Source organism: Macaca fascicularis, chromosome 15, assembly GCF_037993035.2.
Source record: "Macaca fascicularis isolate 582-1 chromosome 15, T2T-MFA8v1.1".
NCBI classification, from domain to species: domain Eukaryota; kingdom Metazoa; phylum Chordata; class Mammalia; order Primates; family Cercopithecidae; genus Macaca; species Macaca fascicularis.
Window position 1 is genome coordinate 3,101,035 of NC_088389.1, and position 20,401 is coordinate 3,121,435.

Consider the following 20,401-nt stretch of genomic DNA (forward strand, 5'->3'; position numbering starts at 1 on the left):
GTGTGAACCCGGGAGGCGGAGCTTGCAGTGAGCTGAGATCCGGCCACTGCACTCCAGCCTGGGTGACAGAGCGAGACTCTGTCTCAAAAAAAAAAAAAAAAAAATAGTGCGTTAATAGCTGAGCGTCAATGCTCAGCCTGGGGCTAATCATTTCCAACAGTCAGGGCAAGAAAGTTCTGTGTACACTGCCTGCCCAGTGACCTGGGTGTGCTGAGGTCCTCCAGCCTGGCTACTGGAAACAGGTGACATTCCCAGGCTTCCAGTCCCCTGGAATGCTTCTGTCCCAGCATCTGGTAGCTTCTTGACATGCATTCATCCATCAGTTCTCTACTGAATACTCCAGGAGGACGCTTCATACATCTCAGAGGTCCTCTCTCTGTGCAACTCTCTCCTCTCTGACACTCTGCCCCCACAAACTCCAGTTGCCTTGGTCCCCCCAGACTCTGCTGTCTCCTCTACCCAGGCATTCCGCCAGCTCAGCCAGCTTCCCCTCCCTCACCGTAGCCTGGCAACTGTTTCAGGCAGTGAACGGTGAGCGTCGCAAGTCTCACCTCCTTTGTTTTCTGTCTCTCAGGGATCACTGTGCTGTGTTGCCTCATGTCCAGTGCCTGGAAAACTGTTCTTTCATATGTGTGTGTGAAAAAAAATATATATATATGTATATACACACACATATCTCTATATAAACACACATATGTGTGTGTATATTTATGTGATTTTTTTAGTTGTTGCAGATGGGATGGTAAAGCCAAAATCCAGTCCTTTCTGCTCTCTTTGTGGGGAGGGAAAGCCCTTAAGGACTTTTAAGTATAGGCTCCTTTTTCCATCACTCAGAAACAGAAGCACGGCCAGCAGCGGTGGGCAGCAGGTCAGCTACTTCAGCTGGGGATCAGGGCTCTGCCGTCACCTGCCAGCTCCTTGGTGCTGGACCTAGAACAGCCCTTCTCCCTCTGTGGGCCTCAGTCTCCCCTCCTGTAGAAACGGAGCAGCTGGGCTGTCTCCCTGAGCTCCCTCTACCTTTGGTCTGGTCTTTCCCACAGTCAGTGGGGTCACACACTAGAACTTCACATCAGGAGACTGCTGGTCCCTTCCCGCGTGGTCTTGTGGATTCTTCGTGAAGCCTTGTGTGTCCGGGATGGGGTGGGGGCACTAAACTGCCCTAGACCTCCTACTTTTATGAGGCCCTCCGGTAGAAATGGCCCCTGACACGGGGCACTTAGACCCCCTACATGACCCAACCATGGTGCTTCCTTCCTCAGAGGTGGGGGGCCCTGACGGAGCCCTCTCCCAGCTGCCCCTGGCCAAGCTCTTCCCTCCAGACAACCCCGCCCACCAGGTAGGTGGAGAGGTCCCCTGGGGGAGGGGCACAACTTCAGGGCCCAGCAAGGCCCTGGTAGTGGGCCCCGGACTCAACTGTCCCTTCACTAAGAAGGGCCAAGGCAGGTTCTGGGTCAGGAGGTTCTTCCGGCCATTGCGTCACGCAGTCTTCCAGCTGACGGCTACTCAAGCCGGTTCCTCCCGCCCTGGGTGACAGAGCGGGGCAGGCATTTCAACAGGGTGCTTTGGGCACGGTTAGCCCCCGCCCAGGTTGTATATCTTAGGGCAGGTGGCCTGGGCTTCCTGGATCAGGGCTGGTGGTGAGGCCGAGATGATGAAGATCCGGCCTGCCCCGCCAGCTCACAGTCGGGGAAGCGGGGGCGGCATGGGAGATGAGCGGGGCGGGCAGTCCTAGAGGGCTTCTCGGAGGCGGTGGCCGGTGCCTGGAGCGATCTAGAACCTAGGCGGTGAAGCGGCCCGCCCTAGTGGAACCCCGCGAGGCCCGGAAGCGCCGAACCCAGAGCTTTAGGAGCCTTGGGCTGCTTCAAGCCGCAGATGCTGGAGCGGAGCCTGCGGGAGGAGGAGCTGCGAGCACAGCACCAGGCCGCGCTGCTGCACCTGCGAGAGATGGCGCTCCAAGAGAAAACGCTCGCGGAACTGGCCTGGCTGGAGCATCGGCGAGGGTGAGCGCATGCGCCCAGCGCCGGCCCCGCCCCCGCCCCGCCCCGCCGTGGCCCCGTCCCGCCGCGGCCCCGCCCCGCCCTGTCCGGGTCCCTCCCGTGGCCCGACAGCGTTTTGAGAAACAAGGTACTGGTCCAAATAGTAATAGGTGTTTGCTGAAACTTAGCTAAGACAGTAAAGGACTCAATACACAAATATAAAAAATACCCCCATCGTCCCAAAGATGACCTCTGAAATCATCTTTGCGCATACTTTGTTTTTTTGTTTTGTTTTGGTTTTTTGAGACCGAGTCTCGCTCTTGTTGCCCTGGTTGGGGTGTAGTGGCGCATGGCGCGATCTAGGCTCACTGCAACCTCCGCCTCCTTCAAGCGATTCTCCTGCCTCAGCCTTCCAAGTAGCTAGGATTACAGGCATGCGCCACCACGCCCGGCTAATTTTGTATTTTTAGTAGAGACGGGGTTTCTCCATGTTTATCAGGCTGGTCTCGAACTCCCGACTTCAGGTGATCCACCCGCCTCCGCCTCTCAAAGAGCCGGGATTACAGGCGTGAGCCACCGCCCCCAGTGCGGATACTCTGTTCTGGGGGGAAACACACATGGCTATTGCCACGTTGCAAATGGGCGGCATGTGCTGTTTTGTAACTTGCGTTTTCAATTTAAATGTCAGGAAAACCTTTCTGTGTGTCTACGTAACCGCTGTAACACACAGGGCGCACTGGCGCACAGACAGGGCTGTAACTCCCTTCGCCTGTCCCGGATCTCTGGGCTTCTAGGCTGTCTCCAGTTTTTTGCCATTATTAATGAAGATAGAGAGGTCATTTCCTTAAGGCAAAATCTTTTTTTTTTTTTTTTTGAGACGGAGTCTCGCTCTATCGCCCAGGCTGGAGTGCAGTGGCGCGATCTCGGCTCACTGCAAGCTCCGCCTCCCGGGTTTACGCCATTCTCCTGCCTCAGCCTCCGGAGTAGCTGGGACTACAGGGGCCCGCCACCTCGCCCGGCTAGTTTTTTGTATTTTTTAGTAGAGACGGGGTTTCAGTGTGTTAGCCAGGATGGTCTCGATCTCCTGACCTCGTGATCCGCCCGTCTCGGCCTCCCAAAGTGCTGGGATTACAGGCTTGAGCCACTGCGCCCGGCCTAAGGCAAAATCTTAGAAGTGGAATGACCGTGTCAGTGAGAATGCATTTGGAAGCCGCTTGATAATGCCACACTGGTCTCCAGAAAGGTGATTCCAGTTAACATCCTCACCCAGTGTCTGAGCGGGCCAGGCTGAGGGTGTTTATCCCATGATGGGAGCAGGGGTGGATGTGGGTGACCCCCACCTCCTCCCCCCAGAGGACCCACTGGCCTGGGCTGGGTCTTCAGGATGGCAGGGGCTGCTCTCTGCCAGCCTTTGTCGCTTTAGACCAAAAGTCCAAAAGTGGCTGTGAGGGGTGGAAGAGTGACAGCCAGGGCTGGGGCCATCTGGCCACCCCAAGGCTGCCGAGCCTGTCCACGCATGGCTGCCTCCTCCCCGGTGCCCGCACCTTGGGAGGGCATTCCAGGTTGATGTGGCCGACCAGGGCTGGCTGTGTCTGTGACTTTCTATATCCACTTGCACGGGCTGTCAAGATTGGCGGTGATGTTGCCATCTCCCCCCAGGTGCCTGGACAGCAAGAGGGACAGAGCTGTGCTGGCCATGCTGGTGGAGAAGCAGCAGCAAGCCCTCAGCAGATTCGAGAAGGAGCAGGTGGGGCCAGCACAGGCCTGGTGGGTCGAGGTGGGCGGCACACAGAGGTGGTCCTGTCATCATCTTGCCTGGAATCTGAACATTCCCCAGCACCAGAGCTAAAGAATTCCCAAGCCCTTGCCACCCTCCAGGGCCATACAGGACCCTGCAGTACAGAAGGAGTGCCCATGGCCCGAGGGGGCATCACGGCCAGGGTGGAGGGTGGCCCTGTGGCCCTGGCTCCAGGCCAGGCTCAGCCTTTTGCTGGATGTCACCTCGGGCAAGTAGCTCTGTCTCTTGGCGCCTCAGTTTCCTCCTTGGAACCGGAGAAGAATAGTTAGTATCTGTAAGCAGGGGTTTGGGAGAGTTTAGTGCAGCCAGCACTTACCCGGGCAGATGTGCGCCATGTACGACCTCAGAGGACTTTCCCAACCGCTCCGAGCCCAGTTCCCTCATCTGGAAAATGAGGAGAAGCCTGATGTGCGCATGCGTGGGGGCCGTGAGGGTGGTGCAGGTAAATCCCCGGCCTCGCCTGCCAGGGAGGGGTCTCCATCTGTGGCTGCTCTTGCCTTCCTGCCATGGTTGTCACCAGGGCCTGGAGGAAGCCGACCCCCAGGGAGATTCGGTACTGGGCTCACACGTGGAGAGGGGAACAGCTGCCAGAGTCAGGGCTTTGCCTGCGGCAGAGAGGAGCAAGCCTGAGAGCCAGAACGAGGACCCTTGCAGGCCCCCGCCCGGGTCACAGGCTCAAGGGCCCCTCACAGCTCGAGGCCACTGTGCCCGCATCCTCACATCAGTGTCCCCATGCTGTGGGGCAGGGGCTGGCGCTAACACCCTTGGTACAGATAAAGGAACCTGACTGGGTGAGGCGGTTCACGCCTGTAATTCCAGCACTTTGGGAGGCCAAGGTGGGAGGATCACTTGAGCCCAGGAATGTGAGACAGGCCTAGGCAACATAGTAAGAACCCCGTCTCTACAAAAACTAAATCTGCCACTACAGGTGGCCAATGCTTGTAGTCCCAGCTGTTTGGTGGGCTGAGGTGGGAGGATTGCTTGAGCTCGGGAGGTCGAGGCTGCGGTGAGCTGAGATTGCACCACTGCACTCCAGCTTGGGCAACAGAGTGAGACCTTGTTTCAAAAAAAAAAAAAAAGAAAGAAAAAAAGAAGCTGAGCTGGGGTGGGGGACTTACTTCACCCAGGACTCTGCTGGGAAATGGGGTCAGTGCAGGACCTTATGTTGACTGGAAAGCCTGAGATCCCCACCCCTGCCCTGGACGCCCTGTACATACTGGGACTTGGGATGTCAGGCGTGGGGCATTCCAGGCGAGGGAGCTGGGGGCGGAGACCCAGGCTGCAGACCCATGCGCGAGTCCTCTTGGATATGGAGAAACAGGAAAAGGCAGGCCCCACAGAGAACCATGTGAGCCCGGGAAACAAAAGGGGCTTAGAAGGGGTCTGCTTGTCATCGAGGGGGCCTGATAGAACAGGCCCTGCCCAGGGAGCCCATGCGGGAGGAGCTGGAGCTGGCCAGGGCCAGGACACCCAGCCATAGGCAGGCTGCATGTCATAGACAGAGACGCCCTGGTGGACGTGGGGTCTGGGACCCCCCAGCGGGGCCGTGGACCAGACACCCGCTTGGTAGAGCCTCAGTTTCCCGTCTCCCTGATGAAGCTGCCATCTCCCAGGGCGGGTGGGCAACGGCCCGTGCCTTTGCTCCATACAAGGTGGTTCCGAGGGTGCGTCCACCGGGGACACTGTGGGGAACAGAGAGAACAGTCGTAAAGGAGGGATGGGGTGGGGGCAGTGCCTGGAGCCTGGAGACAGGGAGGGCGAGGCCCAGTCAACCTGTGCCAGCCCCGCTCGAGCCCCGGGGACTGTCTCCTTCCTGCCTCCTGCCGCCTGCGGCTGCCTCCTCCACCAAGCCCAGGGAAGCCCAAGGCCATGGGGGTATCCTCGGCCCGGCAGGAGGGGCAGGCAAAGGCCAATTGGAGGGAAAGGGAGGCCCCCCAGTGCAAGGGCCAGGGCGTCCGCCCAGACACCCCTTCCCTTTCGTTGGCCTTTTTTTTTCTTCTTTTTTTTTTGAGACGGAGTCTCACTCTGTCGCCCAGGCTGGAGTGCAGTGGCCTGATCTCAGCTCACTGCAAGCTCCGCCTCCCGGGTTCACGCCATTCTCCTGCCTCAGCCTCCCGAGTAGCTGGGACTACAGGCGCCCGCCACCTCACCCAGCTAGTTTTTTGTATTTTTTTTTTAGTAGAGACGGGGTTTCACCGTGTTAGCCAGGATGGTCTCGATCTCCTGACCTCGTGATCCGCCCGTCTTGGCCTCCCAAAGTGCTGGGATTACAGGCTTGAGCCACCGCGCCCGGCCATTCGTTGGTCTTTTCCTCTGCTGGCTCCGGGGTTATGCTGACATCTGCTTCTTTCGCCTGCTCAGAGGGAAATCCAATACCTGCGCCACACGCAGCTGCTCAGGCACCGAGACAGGAAGCTGTTTTTGCAACATCAGAGGGACGTCGTCTCCATGCCGGGGCCTGCAGGAGCCCTCCCCATCCCAGGGCCCGCGGGCACCCGCCCCATCCCAGGGCCCAGGGACGCACTCCCCATCCCGGGGCCCACGGAAGTCCTCCCCATGACAGGGCCCGCGGACGTCATCCCAGTGCACGAGCTGCAGGTCCGGGCCAAGCTGCCGCAGGTGGGCGCTCTCGCCTGGGCTGGGGCTCAGCCCCAGAAATGCTGTACCCTAGGATCGTGCAAGTCCCTTGTAAAAATGCCTGTGGCCGCAGGAAGACTTGCTGGGGGGTGGGGTTGGGGGTGGGGCAGATGGAGGGAGGGAGGGGCCGCTGCTGGGGGGCTGAGGAGGCTTCCTGGATGGGGTGGTCCTGGCCAGGCCCTAGAGCAGAGCCAGACTTCAGGTGGGGGCAGCAGTGGATGGGGTTGGGGAATAAGCAGGACTGGGGATCTCATGGGACCCAGGCAGGAAGGAGAGTGTGGCTGGAAGTTCCCGGGGGAGGCCAGCCCCTCAGGGACCCCAAGCAGAAGCTGCGTCCTTGGAGGGCGGCTCCAGCTCCCCATGTCCACCAGCAGAGTGAGGAAGCTGTGTGGACGAGGGGTGGGGGACTATCCCCAGGCAAGCTGTGTGCCTTCCCCACCTGCGCGTCTCCTCTGTAAGGCCGGGAGGGCAGCGGGCTCACCCGGAAGGTGGGGATGAGGATTGAATGATCTGAGCTCTCTGAAGCACCTGCTCCAGGCTGGACTGCAGGAGAGGAGACAGGAGCAACCTGATTCCAGAGCTGGGCATGGGGGTGTCTGGCCGGCCTTGGGCAAAGACTCGTCATTCTGGGTCTCCCATCCATACCTCTCAGCGGGGGTGCAGGACCCCTGCTCAAATGAGAGGTCCTGTTTCAGCCTGGCACCCAGCAGGGAGCAAACAGCCCCAGCACTGCACCAGCCCTGTCACAGCCACAGTCACATGATGCCCGGCACCGGCTTTTCTGAGGAAGAAATGAGCAGAGACAGCCACGCCAGGCTCTTCTGCACCGTTTCTCACAGGGCTCCAGCCCCAGAGTCAAGGTCACCTGGGAGGGCGGCTCAGAGACAAGTCAGCAGCCAGAGGCCTCCCTGTGTCCCCTGACCCTGCGCAGGCCCAGCAGCCCCACCAGCCGTCGCCCCCAGAGCAGCCCCGCAAGCTCGAAGGCCAAACGGTGAGTTGGTTGGTCTTGGGGGTTGGGAGTCGGGGTCTGGACGCTGATGTTCTCCTGAGAAGCCTTTCCTGCACTGGGCGGCCGACTCACTCAGCCCCATCCCCACCTGTGCCTGGGAGGATGGAAGGGGGTGGGCATTGAGGGCACTGAGGGAGGCCTGCTGGCCCAGTGGGTCTGGGCAGAAGCCGGAGCTGCCCGGGCCCCATGGGAGGAGCCCCAGGAGCTGGTTGCACCTTCCCGGCTCTGTGGCTGGCTGGAGTGTGGCCACGGGGAGGATCTCCTCTTAGCCTGTTTCCTCACCTGGGAAATAGGGACGGGGTGCTCTCCCCTCCACAGCTGCTGCAGGACGCGGTGGGGCACAGCCGGTGGACAGGTCTGGCTCAGGGGCCAGGGGTGGCACGTGTAGCCCTGGGCACCCCCTCCCAAGGTGGCTGGGGGCTGTTCTGCCCACCGGTGGCAGCTCAACCTTCTCTGAGGCCTGGCCATGTGGCCGTTGGCTTTGGTTTGCAGCAAAAGCGCCTCATTAGAGGGCACCAGGGCTCTGCCTGGACTGTCCCCATGGAGCAGGGGAGGAGGTGTGATGACCAGGGTCACCTGGCCGAGAGCCTGGCCGTGGGAGGAGCAGCTGCTTTTCCCATCAAGAGCCTCCCGGCTTCCTGATGCTGGAAACAGCTCTTCTTTCGGGGCTCAAAATGGCCCTGGAGGGCCGAGGAGGCCTCCTCTCCTTTGAGCTCAGACCCCCAGGGCCGGCAGCCCTCAAAACTCTATCACAGACCCCCTTGAAGCAGCAAGCGGCGGGGCAGCACAGGCCCAGGGGAGCAGCCTTTGGAGGCCCCTGCCTGCCTGGGGGAGCGTCCTGCAGCTCTTTCCCAGCCCAGAGGGGCCTCTGCAGCGAGGGGAGCTGCTGACCACTCAGCCTTGGCCATTGGCTCCGTGGCTCCTCCTCAAGCTTTCAAATAAACCTGGGCACAGACTGATCTGTCATTCACATTGCTGCCAGTTGCCAGTCCCAGGAATCTCTGAAGAGGCTTCCAGGCCTACTACCGCCACTTGGTCCCCCAGGGTTTGCTTATAGGGCTGGAGAGGAGGGGCTGGTAGATGTACGGTTGCAGACCTGGACCCCAGCGTGGGGCTCAGCCCACCCTCCTGGCGGAGGGGTACACCCTATGTTCGGCTTGTCACACCAGCGATGTGTAGCCCTGTCCACAGCTAGAAAATAGAGAAAAGTGAGGTATTCACAGAGAAAACTTTGGCTCCCTGGGACCCCACCCCCGAGAAGCTCACCTGTGGTGTTTTGCTGGGGCTCCTGCCACGCAGGAGCAGACGCGCTTCCCTCCTTCATTGGTTCATTTGAGAGAAGCTCAGTTGTGAGCTGGGTGCCTTGGGGTTGGGGTGTGTCTATCTGCACCCCAAGGGAGCGAGGAAGAAGCTGGATGGAGCAGATGGAGCTGCCGCAGGGTCCTGGCCTGAGACGCTGCGTGCTGAAGAGGGTGTAGGGGAGGGGAATGAATCCTTTAGGACATGGGGGTTCCTTTTTTTTTTTTTTTTAACTTTTTTTTTTTTTTTTTGAGACGGAGTCTCGCTCTGTCACCCAGGCTGGAGTGCAGTGGCGCGATCTCGGCTCACTGCAAGCTCCACCTCCCGGGTTCACGCCATTCTCCCGCCTCAGCCTCCCGAGTAGCTGGGACTACAGGCGCCCACAACCGCGCCCGGCTAATTTTTTTTGTATTTTTAGTAGAGACGGGATTTCACCGTGGTCTCGATCTCCTGACCTTGTGATCTGCCCGCCTCGGCCTCCCAAAGTGCTGGGATTACAGGCGTGAGCCACCGCGCCCGGCTAGGACATGGGGGTTCCTGTTCCCATTTTTATTCAGTCATGTTCTGTTTCTGGGGCAGCTCTGAGAGTACAGTACCTTGCTCTGCTTTGGGGGCAGTGCCAAGCCCTGGGGGCACTGCCCTGTCTCCCTCTAGAGCCTGTGTGGGGCACACACTGGTGTCAAGGTGCCTTCCCAGTCCCGCTCCAGCGAGAGTGCGGGCTCCAGCCCCTCAGCCATCTACCTTGGGATACGGGGATTCCAGGCCCTTAGGGCCACCCTCCTCTGAACCAGCACCTCCTGCTCACCCCTGGCCATCTGTGAATCCAGGGGGAAATGATCAGGGGCACCCTTGGGCGGGAGCAACCAGCTGTGCCCAGATGTGGCAGGTGCCTGGGGGAGAAAGGGAGTCGGACGACGTGTCGCCGGGCAGGCACCTGAGACAGCAGGAGTTTTCTTGCCACCCCAGCAGTGTGACCCAGGCAGAGTCAGACGGGGGGTGCCTGGAGGTCAGCGCAGGCCTGGGGTGGCACCGTGCTTCTCGGGGGCCCAGCATGTGCACCTGGGAGGCACAGTCCATCTCCAGGCAGAAGTCTGAAGGGGCCACACCCTGAGGAGAACACAGGTCTCTCCCACCCACCTTACCCGGGTGAGGGGGTCACAATCCCGTCTTCTGCTTGGCCACTGATCGCAGCCACCCCTGGATGTGACATGAGGTTGTTCCCAGAGAGAGGGTGCTGGTGGAGGTTGTGGCCAGGGCTGGACACCTGGGAAGGGGCAGCCGGGCGGGCGGTCACCTCCACTCTGCATGGCCGTGCAGCCCTCCCGCGGAACAGCGGGATGTGACGCCGCCCCAGACAACCTCCGACGCAGATGGTCACCAGCAGCCTCCGAGGCCAGCGTGGGGCGAGGACACACACGACCCCCGGGGCCCGCTGGTGGAGAGCGGCAGCCACGTCAGCCAAGGTAACGAGCAGCAGCGGTGACTGCCCCGGGACAGACGGACTCATTCAGTGGGCCCTGGGCAGCGTGGGGTGGCGTCAGGCTCAGGGTCAGGCAGGCCTGCTGTGCCCCACCTGTGACTGGGCCACCCCGGCCTCCCCGTGTCTGCATCTCAGTGCAGCAGGGCACACAGTGAGCTTGCCAGCAGGCAGGCCATCCCATGCACAGGCAGCCAGCATTCCCAAGATACACAGCGAGGGATGCGCTGGCCGGGAAACCACCCAGGCAGGTTCTGTCTGCGAAGGGCTCCTCATGGGCGGCTGCCCAGAGCACCTGATCTTGGTTGGGGCCACGTGCAGGCCTCAGACTGTTGCCAGGCAGGTCCCAGAAACACAGGCCCACAGAGAGCCCTTGGCCAGGGCAGAAGGAGGATTCAGCAGGCCGCCTTTCCCAGGCTCGGGCTGAGCAGACCCTTGGGCCTCCAGGCAGGGGACATGGCAGGGCAGAGAGCCGGATGTGGCCCCAGGCTGTCCCTGTCTCCCTCGAAGTTAGCTTGTTTGCCGTCCATCCTGCCAAGAACAGGGCAGTATGTGGCGACACCCTCCCCACTCCCCACGCACATCAGTCCCCACCATGTTTCCCCCACCCCCCACCCCCCGCAGCTCCATTCTGCCCCTGCCTCGTTCCTTCCCTTCCTGGCCTCAGTCTGTGGTTGCCGCTGGTGACTCCTGGGACTGTGTCTTTCAGAACCTGGGGAGCAGCCTCGGGCCCCTCAGCCGGACCTGCAGCCCGCGAGCCCCCCTGACGGACAGCAGCTGGGCCCAGCCTTTCCCGTACGCACTCCCTGGAAGCCATTTCCCCAGCCCCACCTGTTTCAGGGCCCTCCTCCCAACATTCTGCCAATCGGCGACTTGATCTTGGTTGGGGCCCCTTGGTTCCTGTGGCCGGTCCTTGGTTCCTGCAGTGGGTCCCTGTCTGTCCCTGCCCGTCCCTGTCTGTCCCTGTCCACCCCCATCTGTCCCCATCCACCCCAGTCTGTCCCCATCTGTCCCCATCCATCCTGGTCTATCCCTGGCCCTTGGTGCCCTCCCTGCAGGGCCCTGTGGCATGTCCACTCCCCTGTCTCAATCCCCAGGCCGAGGAGGCGGAGGGGCGCCTCCCCACAGCTCAGCGCAGGTCACAGGAGGCGAAGGAGCCGCTCCCAGGTAAGCACCCTGGAAACAGCGTGTGGGCCATCACGGCGCCGGACGCGTCCCCTACATCCGGCAGAGACAGTCCGAGGCTGGAGCTCAGCCACTGGACAAGGACGGAAAGCAAAGAAGATGGGCCCTGGTGGCCCCCCACCCTGGCCTCGGACCCCTTCACCGCAAGAAGAGTGGCCGGCTCCATCTCCTACCGGAGGTGACGCAGCGGCTCTTCTGGAGAAATTAAAAGTCATAACTGGCTGGGGTTGTTTTAGTCGCAACTTCGTTCATCTGGGGCAGGTTTTTAAGCGTTTGGAAGCCAGCACTGCCTGAGCGTCTTCAGCCGACGGAGGTTTTTGCACCGATTACATTTTTCTCTTTCCGAACCTTACACTTGGCCGGGGGCCTCCCCGAGAGCCAAGTCCCCAATTTGTAGGTGGGGCGGGAGGGGACGCGCTCACCGTGTCAGGGATCCCTGGTGGTGGATCTAGTAGCCGCCAGCTGAAGAGTGAGTGGGGGGTTGCATGCCCTGCGATGCCACCTCGGAGCTCCCTGACCAGCTCTGGGTGCCGAGTTCAGAAGGCCCCCACCCAGTGTCCATCCTCGGAAGCAGGGAGACTATGCTACTGAGGGTCTGCTGGACTGGGGGGCCCTGCAGTTGGGGCCAGGGAAAGCAAACCTCAGGACAGACGGGTTGAGATAGGAAGAGGTTAGAAGCACTTGTGGGGCTGCCTGCCCAGGAGAGCGTGGCTGGTGGGGCTCCCTGGAGAGGCCAGTGGCACTGAGGGGCGGAGTGAATACAGAGTGCTTTCCCCCTGTGTCCCGCATTGCCCCCGGGCCTGCGTCGTTCAGGCTTCAGCGGCCACCGTGAAGATTGCTCAGCCTGAAGCCTCCCTTGCCACATGGCCACATGTACCAGCTGTCACTGTTCTCGTTGCCTCTGGAGGTGGCTTCACTCGTTACACCCACACTGCAGAGGAGGAGCCTGAGGCCTGACTTACGTTCTCAGGTGGTCCAGGGCTCGCCCTGGGGCTGCCTGATTGCAGTGCTGGCCGCTCTCTGATCAAAAGACTGCACTCGCAAGGCCTCCCTGGGTGACGCCCCACTGTGGTCATTGGGGCAGCCCAGGGCCATGGACAGGAGGGCAGGTGTTCCCGTTGATGGAGCTTCCCCCTCCTTGGGCGTTCACTAAACAGCTCCGGTTCCCTTAGCCAGGTGGCCTTGGCCCTCACAGTCCCCTGACCCCACAGAACGAAAGTCTAGGGAGATGAAGATGCAATGCGGGGAGGGCCTGGTGCTCCTGGGGAGGGCTCTGCGATGGCCCCACCCACCCCTTTGTCCCCCTTTGCGATCCCTCCGGCAGTGCACTGGTGACCTTGCTGTGTCCGAGGCCTGCCCCCCACCAGCCCTCTGTGCCACTCCTGCCTCACACCAGCGTCTGTCTGGACGGCACCGAGGGGGAAGAGCAAGCTCTGGCAAAGGGTTTCCCCCAAGGGAGGGAAAGAGGCCTCTAAATAATAATAATATAATAATAATAATTATTATTATTTTTGAGACAAAGTCTCACTCTCTCCCAGGCTAGAGTGCAATAGCGTGATCTTGGTTCACTGCGACCTCCGCCTCCCGGGTTCAAGCAATTCTTTTGCCTCAGCCTCCTGAGTAGCTGGGATTATAGGCACCCACCACCACGCCCACTTAATTTTTGTATTTTTAGTAGAGATGGGGTTTCACCATATTGGCCAGGCTGGTCTCGAACTCCTGACCTTGTGATCCACCCACCTCGTCCTCCCAAAGTGCTGGGTTTATAGGCGTGAGCCACCACGCCCAGCCGACTTCTGAATTCTAAACAAATTTTCTCTAAACTCTTGGCTGGGACTTCGATCACTAACTGTCCAATAACAGGATCATTTTAGGAGCAAACTACCATGTACGTTTCCGCCCTCATTACTAACCAAGCACTGCAGAAAGGCATGCGTCACTTTGAATTTTAAGATTTGTTTTATGTGACTTCGGAATTCCTGGGAGCTGCTCCTTCTGCTTCCTGCGTCTGTCCCCGCCAGTGCTGACAGTCCCTTTGCCCTTCAGGAGACCCTCAGACCAAGCCCGGCCCTTCCTTAGCGGGGAAGCCCCGGGCTCCGACAGACAGCCACGTGAGGAGCTTCGGGGAACGCAGCCAATCCTCCTGGGGCAGAGAAGGTCCTTGTGGCCCACAGGAAGCCAGCGTGAGTCGGGTGTGGCTGTGCACTCCCTGTGGGCTGAGTGGGGCCTGGCCTTGCTGTGTGGCCCTGCGGGGTCTCCTGGTCCATCCCATGAGTGCCCTGGGGCCCTTCCCAGCAGATGCCTTCAGTTCTGAAGTTTGCCAGTTCTCTGGGTCTCACCCTAACACTCAACACCTGGGCAGAAAAACAGACTTTTTTCCCATGGCGGCAGGGCCCAATGGGAGGAGGGGAATCTGATGAGTGGGGGTCTCCACGGCCATCTTTTGGGTGGTCTTTGTTCCTTAACCATGGCCGCCGGAAGCACAGGGGCTCCATCCAGCTACAGGAGGTGGACAGAGACAGAGGCCACACCCTGACAGTGTCATTTCTCCAATGTGTCTCCAGCAGGTGACTGAGGGCAGCACGAGCGAAGAGGGCTCGGAATTGGGGCTGGATTTTGCCGAGAGTCCCGTGGAGGAGTCCCAGGAAACCGAGAGCTGGCGATCAGGGGAGCAGAGGTGTGGGGCTGGGCTCCCCGGAGCAGGCAGGACCTGGGGCAGGGGTGGAGCCTGAGGCACGGAGACGGGTTCAGCCAGCACTGCCTGTCCCCCTGCTGTGGAGACCCTCACTCTCTCCTGGCACAGTTGTGCTGCTGGGGTACAGCTGTGCACCCACCCCGAGCCCTCCGGGGTCTGACCCACTTTTGGAAATAAAGATGTCACCCATGAATCAGCCCAAGGTCAGCAGAGGGGCCTCGAACCCCCTGGGAGTGGCAGCCCCACCCCTCTCTGCCACCTGATCCAGTGGGACTGAGACTGGATGCCTCCAAAGACAAGCCACTGGGGAGCCCTTGCCTTCAGGGTCACCTCAGGTGGTGGCAGAGGACTAGCTGGGATGTTTTTCGACTGTGGGCTGTGGACTGAGCCCAGTGGGGTCCCTGACAGTGGGCCCTGGGGAAGAGGCCAGGAGGACCAGGATCCCCACAGGGTTCTCCACGAATGTGCTTGCAGGATGGAGGCCTGCCTGCAGGAGGTCCCCGGCGTCTCCTCCACCTGGCTGGAAACTGCCCGGGCTGCTGCCTCCCCAGGTGATGCCCCAGCCCCCAGCCCCTCCCTCAGCCATCGAGTCCCCACTAAGGGTCCCCCAAGGCTGTTTCTACGTCAGAGCCAGCTTCTCCCCACAACACACAGCCCCTGCCTTCCCCACTGCCCAGCTGGAGGGCTCTGCCCACGCACCTCCCCATCACAGGGTTGCTGGGGGAGGTGAATGATGGTCAGGGATCCTCTGGATCCACCCACATCCCGAATGAAAATTAAAAAGGCAAAGCCAACCAGTCAGTCCTTGAACCACGGCTGCAGTGCTATGAGGCTGGGTCCCCAAGGCTCGGCAAGGTCCCTGGACATGACTCACTGGGTGTGGGTGGGGGTGGGCATGGTCAACCGCTGGGGTGGAATCACAGGGGTCCAACACGCTGGCACCTCAACGTTCTTCCTGCCTCTGTTCAGGGTGTTTCTCTGTTCTGACCTCCTGGCTTTGGGGGCCGTGGGATATGCATGGGGTCCAGGGTGCAGAGGGTGACAAGTGTTGATTGTCCCCTCTCTCAGCAGCTCCTGTGGCTCCTGAGGAGGTGGCGCTCCCGATCCTGCACCAGGGCAGTCCCCTTCTCCCCGCCACCCCCTCCTGCGGTCCAGGCTCTGAGTCTGCTTCCGGAACCTGCTGGGGGCCTTCGGAAGAAGCCATGGTGTCATCCCACACCTCCCCAGCAGGCTCTGTGACCAGCCTGTCCTGTCCCTCTCTCTGGGAGTTCCAGAAAGCAGCGGCTACGCTGGTCCAACTTTCTGAGAGCTCCAGCTCTCTTCCCGGCTTGGAAGCTGAAGATTCCCCAGACAACGGTTTTGCCTGGCCTGGAGAGCTCTCTGCCCGACACTCCTCCGAGGAAGCTGGCCTGCCTTTGTCCTGGGGGCCAAACCAGGGTGAGCCTCGGCCAGGCAGTGTTCCTGGGGGTGGAGGACGGGTCACCTGGCAGAGGCCCCAGGGCAGTGGGGCCAGCCCCCTGTGTGGTTCCTCCTTGGACACGGCTGTGGCAGAAGGTTCAGCACCGGAGCAGAGCCCGAAGGCAGGCTGGCTGCTGCCTTTCCCAGACGTCCCTTCTCCAAGGTCAGGCTCAGAGCTGTCAGAGGCCTCCAGCGAAGTCTGGGACGAGGACAGCGAGAAGGACTTGCCAGAACCCTGCACTGGGGCCGAGCCAGCCTCGGGGAGCTCCCTGCCTGCAAGTGGTTCATCGGGCCTTGAAAGTGGTGTGGAGACCCAGGTGGCTCTTCCCTCCCCATGGCCTGGGGAGGGGCAGGAAGCTTCTGGGACCAGCGAGAGCCTGACGGGGGTGTCAGACACAGGAGAAGCATGCCGGGCACCCCCGGAGGCCGCCAGTGTGGTGTTCCCACCCCAAATCTCTTCTGCCAGCGACTCGGACTCGCTGCCGGCCTTTCCTCTGGGGACCTCTGGGAGTGAAGGAGCAGATTTCGGCAAAGGAGAGACTTTGGGCTACCAGGAGGAAACTCGGGATGCTGACTCGAGTCTGTCCACCAAGAGCAAACTCCCGCACCTCATGCCAGAGCCCGAGACCCCGGTGACCCTGCAGGCTCCTCCCGGGGACCTGGGCAGGCTGGCACTCCCAGTAGCTGAGAGCCGGGTGCCTGGGCCCGGTGGGAATGGAGCCCCCACTGTCCTGGAGGAAGCCTGTCCCCCACTTGCCAGTGACGTCTTGACTGAGATCCTATCTCCCGTGGACGAGTTGCTGTCCTACAGCAGTGCCGACCTCCCGTCCTCCATCCACAGGGAGGACCCCCTACCCCCACCTCCTCCCACTCCCCAGGCACAGAGTGATGGCAAAGACACCAACCCATGCTCAGATGCCTTCCCTTCCCCGCCCTCGGGGCCCCTCGGGGAGGACACCGCCATCACCACCCAGGATTTGTCCTCCTTGTCTGAGGAGAGTCTGCCGGAGGGACTGTTTCCTGGGCCCCAGGGGTCCGCGGGAACCCAGGAGTCGGGGCTCTGCCCAGGGGTGGCTGGACCGGGTGGAAGCCTTGAGGACCAGTTGGGTAGATGCAGTTCTATAGCAGAGGATGAGGCCGGAGGCAGCCAGTGGCCTGAACCTGTCAGCTGGCCAGGGCGCCCGTCGTGTGAGGGGTCAGGCAGTGTCCCCGGAGGGCTCCCAGGGCCATCAGTGCAGCCTCCAGCTCCATCCAGAGTGGCCTCTGTGGCCAGGGAAGGTCTGTCAGGGCTGTTGGCAGCTGGTGACGTGGACGTGACGAGTGGCAGTTCATCGGGGGACTGGGTTCCTGCTTTGGGTACAGGGTTCTGGGCTGATGTGGCCTTTGAGGAGGTCTTGGGCCGTCGGGGAGAGCCCTGGGAAGGAGCGCAGAGCTCTGGGTGTGCAGAGAGCCAGGGAGGGTCGGGGCAGCTCTTGGTGGGTCTGGATGAGCTCCTAGACACTGCTTCATCTGCAGCGGGGCCCCTGGGCAGCCAAGCCTGCTTGGCCAAGACCCCCACCAGGGGCCGAGACCCCAAAGAAATACTGGGTAAGAGCAGGAAGGCAGCCACACCTCCACAGGCAGCCACACCTCCACGTCCCCGGGAAGCAGCCCCGGCAGCCTCTCCCCCAGGCCAAGTACCCTTGGCCACCCGTGGAAAGTGTGGGTCTCTGGAGCATGCCGGCAAGGACATCGAGAGAGGCCTGAGCCGCCAGGTAGAGGACTCACCCGGGCCCGAGGGCGCACTGGGCAGAGAGCCGCTCCTGGAGACAGACTCAGGCCGTTGTGCACATCTCCCAGGTGTGGAGCGAGACCAGGCAGTGGACCTCGTCTCCACGCGGCTCACCAGGAGGGTCCTGCGTGACTCCTTAGCTGCTGTCTCCACATTGGCCCCCAGGTGTGGCCCCTAGGGAGTGTTTTCTGGAACTACAGAGATGCACAGGCGTCCACGATGTCATTGTGAGCTGTGTGTGGCACACACATGCACACGTGGGAGTAAGAACCTAGAGGCCTGGACTTTCCCAGGGCGGACCGGCCAGGCGGCCGGCTGTGCAGGAGGGCCACCTGGACCTTCCCAGGGTGGACCAGCTGGGCAGCTGGCTCTGCAGGACGGTCGCCTGGACCTTCCCAGGGTGGACCGGCTGGGTGGCCGGCTGTGTGAGGGATGGTGGCCTGGACTTTCCCAGGGTGGACCGGCTGGGTGGCCGGCTGTGTGAGGGATGGTGGCCTGGACTTTCCCAGGGTGGACCGGCTGGGTGGCCGGCTGTGCGGGACGGTCGCCTGGACCTTCCCAGGGTGGACCGGCTGGGTGGCCGGCTGTGTGAGGGATGGTGGCCTGGACTTTCCCAGGGTGGACCGGGTGGGCGGCCGGCTCTGCGGGACGGTCACCTGAAGCTGGGCCCAGACTGCACACCCACTCCTTCGCATCAAAGCCATGAAGAGGCGTCCAAGAAAAGGCGTTGCAGCCCAAAGCCAAGAACAGTCAGAGTCGTCAAGAACAGGAGCGAGGGCAGGGGTGGAACAGCGCCTATGCCAGGACAGGGGTCATGGGGATCAGCGAAGGCCAAGAGAGGAAGAGAGAACATTTGGGGTAAAGAAGAGCTGGGGTGGGCCTGGCTGGTGCTGACTCACACCCCTGAGCCCTGCTTAGAAGACAGTCAGGGGCATTTGCCTGCTTTGACTTTGGAGGTGCCTCCCCCCGCCACCCTCTACCCCGCCCACACGGCCAGCAGATGACGTGCAGCTGGGGGAACTGGGCATGGGCGTCTCTCACCTGAGCTGCACAGACCAGAGGAAGCCGCAGCTCAGCGGCCCAAGGTCATTTCCCCTGCAGCCCGCACAGCCGGGGGCTTGTCCTCTGGGAGTCAGTGGCCCAAGATCTCTTTTGGAGCATGTTTGGGACTCGCTGTGCCTGGAAGGCCAGGGCATCTGATTTCTCCTGGTGTCATGGACTTTTCTTTGCTTCCAGAGCATTCGCTGGGAACCCTGTAATTTCTCCGGGACCCTTTTGAATTTGAGGGTCTCTCCTTGAATGGGGAGTTGATGGGCAGCGTGTTGGCCTCAGGGACCTCTGTGTCCCAGCACTGATCCCTCCAGGATGTGGCTTCTCCTGTCCAGGGCCTCAGGCCTCCTCCACTTTGAGAGGGGACCACACTCCAGACTTTATGCATGCAGTCCGGTGGGAGACATCACAAAGCTGGCCTGGCAAAGCCCTAAGGCGCCAGGTCGCAGGACACACAGAGCTGCCAGGGCCCTCTACCCCATAGCTCTGGTGAAAGACCCCAGGCCCCTGAGAACCCCTTTGGGCCCCCTTCCGTGAGGTAAGAGCCCCTCTCCAGACACCCCTTGCTGGGCAGCAGCTAGGCCCAGCCTGCCTTCTCCAGCCCCGGGGCGGCTGCTCAGCCCCAGGTGCCGTTAGGATGGCCAGCCTGTGTCAGGGCCCCCACTCAGCATGTGTGTGGGAAGCCCAGCTCGGGCCGGACATCTGATTTTGCGCCAGCTCCTGCCCAGCCCACCTGAGAACGCAGAGGTTTGGATCCAGTGGGGAATGTATTCCTGCGCCGTGCTCTCAGTTTCAGAACAAACTTTGAGCTGAGCTACAGCTTTCTCACGGATCCCCTTCTAGTCTTCCGAACAAATTAGTCTGTGATTTTTTATTTTTTTCCATTTATTGCTGACCCTTTTGGATTTATGAGGCCGTGGGAGAGGAATTATGTATTTCACACACACGCATCTGGCACGGCAATAAATCTCCTCCACTGAAGCCCCCTGCAGATTTGCAGCGAATCCGATGGCTTCCCGGCTCGCCGCCACACGTTTGGTGCTGACGTGCGGTGTGATGCAGTGGCGGCTGCACTCACAGCTGGACTTTCCCTGGGAGCCCAGCAGGTGCCGGTGGCAGGGTGCCCTTGAATGGGGCTGGTCGTGAGGAACGAAGGCAAACCCGGGCCAGGGCTTCCAAGGACAGCAGCGCTGGAGGGGGCCGGAGCTATCAGGTTACTCTGACTGCAGGAGAAAAAGCCACTCCACCAGAGGTGTAAATACATTTAATCTCCCAACATGACACATACAGAGCAGAGGGCTTTGGCATTCAGATATATCGACCGGGCGAGATGGTAATCCAAGGTTCCTCCCCTTCAAGGTCTCCTGCTGTTCTTGTCTGGGCTCTGATCTGTCGTCACCGCTTGGGCCAATAAATCTTGATACCGGCCTCCAGAGAAGTCATTATCTTTCATAGAAAATGATTATTTCTCAGTTAAACCCTACGTTTAATTTTCCCGTGATCTGTCTCTTTCAGCTTCCCTGCTTAACGGTTCCCTCCTGCATAAAATGCCCATGAACGTGTCCGCGGCACTCCCAGTTCCAAATCATCAGACAAACTTTACGAGTCCTTTTGATTCCCTGCCCTGCATGGCCATCACGGCCACCCTCATAAAACACACATGAAGGCCAGGGGGGCCCTTTATGAAAGGGGGCGGCTGCACACACTCCTGGGAAGCATAGCCTCCTGGCACCCAGGGGACTGGGAGAACTCACTCACTGCCCAGGTGGAGCAGGGTCCCTGCGGGTCATTTTCTCTGTCCCCAGGGTCGAGCCTGGCCCGTTCATGCCCAGCAAAGCCAGGCTCAGAAGCCGTCCTTTTCGCGGCTCCCCAGGCAGCTTTGGGGTCCTGGAAGAGTGTTGGCAGGTCCCACAGCCATCCCATGGCGCCTTGTCCCGTCCACCCACCTCATGGCAGCATCAAAAGCTGGGAGTGGAGGATGGGATCACACACACCCCCTGGCGCTGCCCCGGGGCTCCCTGCCACCCTTCCCCTGCCCGCCACTCA

At 60.9% G+C, this 20,401-nt stretch overlaps 1 protein-coding gene across 15 annotated transcripts in view; it reads left to right on the top strand.

The window, feature by feature from the left end:
* Positions 1-19,788, top strand: part of CCDC187 (coiled-coil domain containing 187) — a 59,684-nt gene extending 39,896 nt beyond the window's left edge. For 6 of the 15 annotated variants that reach the window (XM_045374180.3, XM_045374174.3, XM_045374177.3 and 3 more), the window contains 12 exons: positions 1,260-1,336; positions 1,867-2,000; positions 3,636-3,723; positions 6,136-6,393; positions 7,251-7,402; positions 10,037-10,182; positions 10,906-10,991; positions 11,294-11,363; positions 13,428-13,564; positions 13,946-14,058; positions 14,485-14,627; positions 15,145-19,788. In XM_045374180.3, coding sequence (XP_045230115.2) covers positions 1,260-1,336; positions 1,867-2,000; positions 3,636-3,723; positions 6,136-6,393; positions 7,251-7,402; positions 10,037-10,182; positions 10,906-10,991; positions 11,294-11,363; positions 13,428-13,564; positions 13,946-14,058; positions 14,485-14,627; positions 15,145-17,483 — 3,743 coding nt within the window. In that variant the 3' untranslated portion in view covers positions 17,484-19,788. The remainder of the gene's footprint in view (positions 1-1,259; positions 1,337-1,866; positions 2,001-3,635; positions 3,724-6,135; positions 6,394-7,250; positions 7,403-10,036; positions 10,183-10,905; positions 10,992-11,293; positions 11,364-13,427; positions 13,565-13,945; positions 14,059-14,484; positions 14,628-15,144) is intronic. The other 9 variants (XM_045374175.3, XM_045374179.3, XM_045374181.3 and 6 more) reach the window with 9 other exon arrangements.
* Positions 19,789-20,401: the final 613 nt, after the last annotated feature.